The following is a 6873-nucleotide window of genomic DNA, read 5'->3' as shown; positions in this document are numbered from 1 at the left end:
ACAAATATTTCACTGGAATTTTGTTTGAAGTTATGTATTTGTCAGTCATACCCTTGAATTGTGCACAGCAACTTCTTTGAAAATGTTGATCGGCTAGAACAGGGCTCTCCAACCCTGGTCCTGGATAGCTACCCTCCTGTAGGTTTTTGCGCCAACCCCAGTTTTAACTAACCCGATTCCGCTCTACAACCAGCTAATTATTAGAATCAGGTATGTTGGAGAGCCTTGGGCTACACTGCATTAGCTCTACTTTATACATCATCAGGTTTATTGACATTGTGTGCAGTCTATGGAAATCATGTTGAATTGGGTAAATGGAAATGTAGGGATAGTCTTCAATTTCCCAAAGTAAATTGAAGACTATAGCAGTCTTGGATCATACTAGCCGTCTGTCCTGCACTGTTCTAGTGAGCTATGATTTGTTTTGTTTTTTCCTTATCTAAATGTGCAGTTGAGTAATTATCTTGCAAATGAGACAACCAAATAAATGTTAATTGAAGTATGAACATGCCTTGTCTAATTTGCAATTGATTGACATTAAAGTTTGGTCCATTTCCTCCCACAGTACAGAAGTGGCACGGAACTGAGATATAGCAAATTTCAGATGTAAAATATTTTATTTTTTGTAAATGATCTGATTCCACAACCCATCACACTCTGTATACTTTAAAAAGCCTTCCATTTTTTTTTCTTACATTAGATACTACTATACAGGACAAAGAAAATACACATACTGTTAAGAGGTCTGAATATTGTACGAGGGAAAATTATGTACAATTTGAAAACATACATGCCATGTACTGTTTATACCGACTTTTGTGCACACAAATGAAAACTTCATTTCAAACTGGTCAGAAAAATGCTAGTACCAGATTGACTTTTGTGATTGAGTCAAGAAGTAAATCAGAATTTTTTTCTCAACTACCCAGCATGTTTCTTCTTCAAACGAAATGTAAACAACAAATTTTGTCAAAAGCATAATGGAGTCCCCTGCAACGGGTAAGTGAAAGACATATTTTTTAAACATGTGTCTGTTAATTAACTGCATGAGGTAAATCAGACTACTGTGCGTATGATACAGTTAAAGAAGCTAACCGATGGTGTAGGTGGTTTCCAACCTAAATTCACAGTTCTCTAATTCTACGTTCAAATCTGATTAACTAAGGGTTAGGATGTAACAGTCTCTGATTGGTGCTCTGTGCAATTCTTAGATTGCGCGTGTCAATGCAAATAAATTGTCGTAAAATTAAAGAAACAGAAAACATTCTTCAAGTGGTCATAATTTTAGACAACACAACTACATTCTAAATAAAACAAAAATACTCTGGACTTTTACACATTCTGCACAATGATATCCTTCTTAAATACTTTTTTGTTGTTGTTTTTTTCAAAAGAATCATCCATGAAGCTAAGGTAGCATTTGGCTGATCATTTACTTAATTTCATCTTTCCTTTTTTACAGATATTTACACATTGTATATAGTAACACGTTCTGATTAGACTGGGCTGCAGTTTGCCGGTGACGCTTTCTCCTCATTTAAAAAAATAACTTCATTTGATAATAAATACGAAAAAAATCTCTTATTTTACATAAATCAAAAACAAACTGACTCATGGAATCAAGTATTTAACTAATTTTTTGTTTTTAGTGCAAGTTAATAATCCCTTAGCTTTGTCCCTAAGGAAGTCCTCTCTGTACATTCCTTGTTCAGTGGCGTCTACATTTCTGTAACTATATATGTATATATTTCTTAATCCGGAGGACCTGCCTCTCTAACTAAATAAGGCGGTGGCCAGCACAAAACTCTCCTGGTCAACTGGTGAATTCTACCCCAATCCCTTAACCCATTTCCCTCTCACACTTTTTAATATTAACAAAAATCCATCTCAACTCTTTTTTGCAGAGTGAAAGACTCGGCTCACTGCCTTTATAAAAATAGTCTTTCTGCCTTTTGATTCCCCTAACAGTTCTGCGGTCAGTCTCTTCCCCCGATAAATTCTTTTTTTAAAGTAATAGCGTATCAACCAACAAGCCTATAAGGAATGCACGTGTGTGTGTAATTTTAAAGTGTCGTTGCCCGTCTTTTCCTGCAACTCTGTTCTAGTTCATCCATTTCCGACAGTTGACTGCACCACAGTGGCAAGGGATCTTATGCTGGTCGTCCTCCAGGTCAAATTTGTAGTCGTAACACAGCTAAGAAGAAGAGAGAGAAATCAGTTCAATCCAGCTCTATCGACATGCAAAACTTTGATAAAGATGCATGCTTGATATGACGAGACTATTGTTATTCATGTGTCAGCTTAATGTTTGAGGTAGCTACAGTGCAATTCATTCCCAGTCTCTACTCCCAATATAAAGTAATATTGTTAATGAAAGGTACATATCTTACCTCCTCTCCTCTCTGGATATTACAACAGGAGCTGATGACGATCTTAACACCTCTCTCCAAGCTCACGGCCTCAGTGATGCAGTTGGGGGCACAGGAGTGGTTGATATATCTGAGGATGATAAAGGGTAAACAACTTTTCTAAATGCTAGTGAAATGACTAGCTTGACCTCAGCATTGAAATGTAACATAAGTGGGGGTCAAATGATGTATTTGGAACGTAGAAACTCCTACCTTGCTGGTCCGCCTGTTATGGTGGCGTCGACGACATGCTCACTGTCCAGGCGAAACATGTAGACTCCACGGTTCTGCAGCACAGCAATAGAATCAAATATGTAAGATACAAAATTGCCATGCTTGTCTTGTAGATACAGTGCCTTCAGAAATTATTCATCCCCCTCGACTTGTTACAGCCTGAATTCAAAATGGATTAAATTGACTCTCACCCATCTACACAACACCCCGTAATGACAGTGAAACAATGTCTGCAGCATTGAAGATCACCAAGAACACAGTGGCCTCCATCATTCTTACATGGAAGAAGTTTGGAACCACCAACCTCTTCCTAGAGCTGGCCGCCTGGCCAAACTGAGAAATTGGGGGAGAAGGGCCTTGGTCAGGGAGTTGACCAAGAGCCCGATGGTCACTCAGAGTTCCTCTGTGGAGATGGGAGAACCTTCCAGAAGGACAACCATCTCTACAGCACTCTACCAATCAGGCCTTTATGGTAATGACCAGACAGAAGCCTCTCCTCAGTAAAAGGCACATGACAGCCCGCTTGGAGTTTGCCAAAAGGCACCTAAAGGACTCTCAGACCATGAGAAACAAGATTCTCTGGTCTGATGAAACCAAGATTGAACTCTTTGGCCTGAATGCAAAGCGTCACATCTGGAGGAAACCTGGCATCATCCCTACGGTGAAGCATGGTGGTAGCAGCATCATGCTGTGGGGATGTTCAGCTGCAGGGACCGGGAGACTAGTCAGGATCGAGGTAAAGATGAACGGAGCAAAGTACAGAGAGATCTTTGATGAAAACCTGCTCCAGAGCACTCAGGACCTCAGACTGGGCGAAGGTTCACCTTCCAACAGGACAACGACCCTAAGCACATAGACAAGACAACGCAGGAGTGGCTTCGGGACAAGTGTGAGTGGCCCAGCCAGAGCCTGGACTGGGACTTGAACCCGATCTAACATCTCTAGAGAGACCTGAAAATACCTGTGCAGCGACGCTCCCCGTCCAATCTGACAGAGCTTGAGAGGATCTGCAGAGAAGAATAGGCGATACTCCCCAAATAAAGGTGTGCCAAGCTTGTAGCATCATACCTAAGAAGACTTGAGGCTGTAATTGCTGCCAAAGGTGCTTCAACAAAGTACTGAGTAAAGGGTTTGAATACTTATGTAAATGTGTTTTTAAATTAACACATTTCTAAACTTGTTTTTGCTTTGTCATTATGGGGTATTGTGTGTTGATTGAGGAAAAACAACTATAATCAATTTTAGAATTAGGCTAACGTAACAAAATGTGGAAAAAGTCAAGGGGTCTGAATGCACTAACTACAATGTTGTTGATCCATCCTCAGTGTTCTCCTATCACAGCCATTTAAACTCTGTTTTTAAGTCTCCATTGGCCTCATGGTGAAATCCCTGAGGGGTTTCCTTTCTCTCTGTCAACTGAGTTAAGGACACCTGTATATTTTGTAGTGACTGGGTGTATTTATACACTATTCAAAGTGATTTTCAATGTCTGCTTTTGTAAATAATGTTTTATCTACCCATGAGTGCCCTTTGCGAGGCATTGGAAAACCTCCCTGGTCTTTGTGGTTGAATCTGTGTTTGAAATTCACTGCTCGACTGAGGGACCGTACAGAGATGAGGCAGTCACTCAAAAATCATGTTAAAAACTTATTGCACACAGTGAGTCCATGTAACTTATTGACTCAAAATATTTCAGCTTTTCATTTGTAAACAATTCCACTGACATTATGGGGTTTGTGTGTAGGCCAGTGACAAAAATATCAACATTTTATATTCAGGCTGTAATGTGAATACTTTCTGGAGGCGCTATGTTTTTAGGAGGCCGGATACATGGCCAAAAGTATTTAGACACCACTTCAAATGAGTGGATTCGGCTATGTCAGCCACACCCGTTGCTTAAAGGTGTATAAAATCAAGCACACAGCAGAATGGCCTTACACATGTAGTGTATCTAGTCTTGTGGTAAAAATGACTATTTAAACTCACCTGGGATTCATACATCTTCTCCATCCGGTTGGCGACCTCGTTGCGAATGAGGGTACCGATGTACTCAATCACCATGGTGTGGGACTCAATGTCCCTGGCGGCGTACAGACCCAACCCCTGCCCGAGGACAGACACAGTGCGGGTCAACACCTCAAACAACTTAACTCGACAGCAAACAACCACTATGAATGCTGCCATATCAGTCATAACCCAATCAATGTACATCAAAACAAAATAGCTTATGACACGTTTGTAATAAGTTAGAGAAGTATATTGAATCTGCATCAGTGATGTGTAGAGACCGCATGTAGCCCTAGCACAGAGTGGCAAAGGTGCCCACCTGAATGCGGGAGCGCGCCAGGTACACATTGCTCTTCCACTCTGCCTTCATGCGTCGGTACTGGAAGGGGACGGATGCAAACTGCTTGGGGGTCACCTCTTCTGGTGCTTCCACCACACCCACGCTGCCAACCGTCTGCATGGATTTAGAGGAGCCGCCGGTGCTGGACAAAGTGTGAGATCTACAGGAAGAGGAGAAGCCAAAACACACGAGACACCCTGAAGCATTTCCACAACAGGAAGTTAGAATTACAGTACTACTTTTGTAGGGTTGGACTGTGTATGGGGGCTTCCTGAACCCAGATTATGCCCACTCCTAACTGTTAATGGCGACAGTCCATTTAAAGGTACAGGAATAGGCTTAATTTGGACGGCCGTAAGAGTTTCACCAAACGAGAATCAAGTAGGAGTTAGTTATTGGGTGGAGAGGCCGCTATTGTGTGGCTAAGAGCAAAACCCTTTCTAGCAGGGATACCAACATCTAGCTTTATAAGAAAGTAGAATTTACATAAACAGAATTATGGGTTAATATAGCACTAAAACAGTGACACGTACAAGATTGACTGAAAATGGACGTGACAATGAAGGATGACGACATCACAAGAAAAGAGTGATGGAGGAAAGCGGTTGTTTTTGTTACATTGATTTAAATCAAAGGAACCTCATGACTCGTTTCCTACAACTAGGAATCTGTGAAGTGACGTTAAAAAAAACGTGCATAAAGAAGATACTGAAGAAGAGAGAAAACACCTTGTTGTGGATAGAACAAAGACAACGTTTTCCAGAGATTAAAACAGTGGCCGAAACAAACATGGCAGGAAGTTAAGTGTAAAATCATACAGAATACCTTAACACCAACCTCTTGACATGGGTGCAGGTCTTGGGTTCCGAGCGGGCACTGCCAGTTGGGTTGATGGCCAAGGGGAGATCCATCAGAGGGTTCCGTCCAAAACGGAAAGTATAACTTTCACAGGCCTCCACTCCAGGGAGCTGGGAGATCCAGGCGTACACACACACACACACACACACACACACACACACACACACACACACACACACACACACACACACACACACACACACACACACAATATATATTTTTCATTATCTCTAACATTTAAGTGGTTTGAGGGTTTATAATGACCAAAAGTTTTAAACTTAATTTAAACACTCAATAGTGCATTGCAGGTTTCCATTATGATGTGTAAGTGGATATATTGAACAGTTTTTCCTACAGGTAATTTTTTAAAGAAATGTCTTACACCACTTAACCTTCGATTGAAAAAGTGCTTTCATAATCAACTGAAAAGCCAATAGTGTCTGCTGGAGAACCTCCTGTGCCTGTGAAAAGCCTTTTCCTTCAAAGCACTTCATGGAGTTGAAGCTATTTTGTATTGGTGCTTTTAACAAAAATGTTTTGATTTACCCAAACCAATGGCCTTGGAGAAGAAAATTCAAAAGTCAAACCCAAACTGGGTTAGCGACAGTGCATTCGGAAAATATTCAGACCTGTTCCCTTTTTCCAAATTGTTACATTACAGCCTTATTCTAAAATGGATTAAATACATGTTTTCCCTCAATCTACACACAATACTCCATAAAGACCAATCGAAAACAGGTTTTTAGAAATGTTTGCAAATGTATTAAAAATACATAAGTATTCAGAACCTTTGCTATGAGACTTGAAATTGAGCTCAGGTGCATCCTATTTCCGTTGATCATCCTTGATGTTTCTACAACTTAATTGTGGTAAATTCAATTGATTGGACATGATTTGGAAAGGCACACAACTGCAAAAACCAAGCCATGAGGTCAAAGGAATTGTGTCGAGGCACAGATCTGGGGAAGGGTACCAAAACATTTCTGCAGCATTGAAGGTCCCCAAGAACACAGTGGCCTCCATCAT

The 6873-nt window shown here is 40.8% G+C and overlaps 1 protein-coding gene across 1 annotated transcript in view; it reads right to left on the bottom strand.

The window, feature by feature from the left end:
- Positions 1-598: 598 nt before the first annotated feature.
- The window catches only part of LOC115195273 (histone-lysine N-methyltransferase 2C), a 225697-nt gene continuing 219422 nt past the window's right edge, over positions 599-6873 (bottom strand). The window contains exons 56-61 of the mRNA XM_029755045.1: positions 5827-5957; positions 4969-5149; positions 4629-4745; positions 2622-2695; positions 2391-2499; positions 599-2194 (exon numbers count right to left, since the gene is read on the bottom strand). Of these exons, the coding sequence (XP_029610905.1) occupies positions 2102-2194; positions 2391-2499; positions 2622-2695; positions 4629-4745; positions 4969-5149; positions 5827-5957 (705 nt within the window). The 3' untranslated portion in view covers positions 599-2101. The remainder of the gene's footprint in view (positions 2195-2390; positions 2500-2621; positions 2696-4628; positions 4746-4968; positions 5150-5826; positions 5958-6873) is intronic.

This window comes from Salmo trutta, chromosome 6 (assembly GCF_901001165.1).
Source record: "Salmo trutta chromosome 6, fSalTru1.1, whole genome shotgun sequence".
Classification (NCBI taxonomy): Eukaryota; Metazoa; Chordata; class Actinopteri; order Salmoniformes; family Salmonidae; genus Salmo; species Salmo trutta.
The sequence above is the reverse complement of the archived record's forward strand: the minus strand, read 5'-3'. Positions and strand labels throughout refer to the sequence as shown.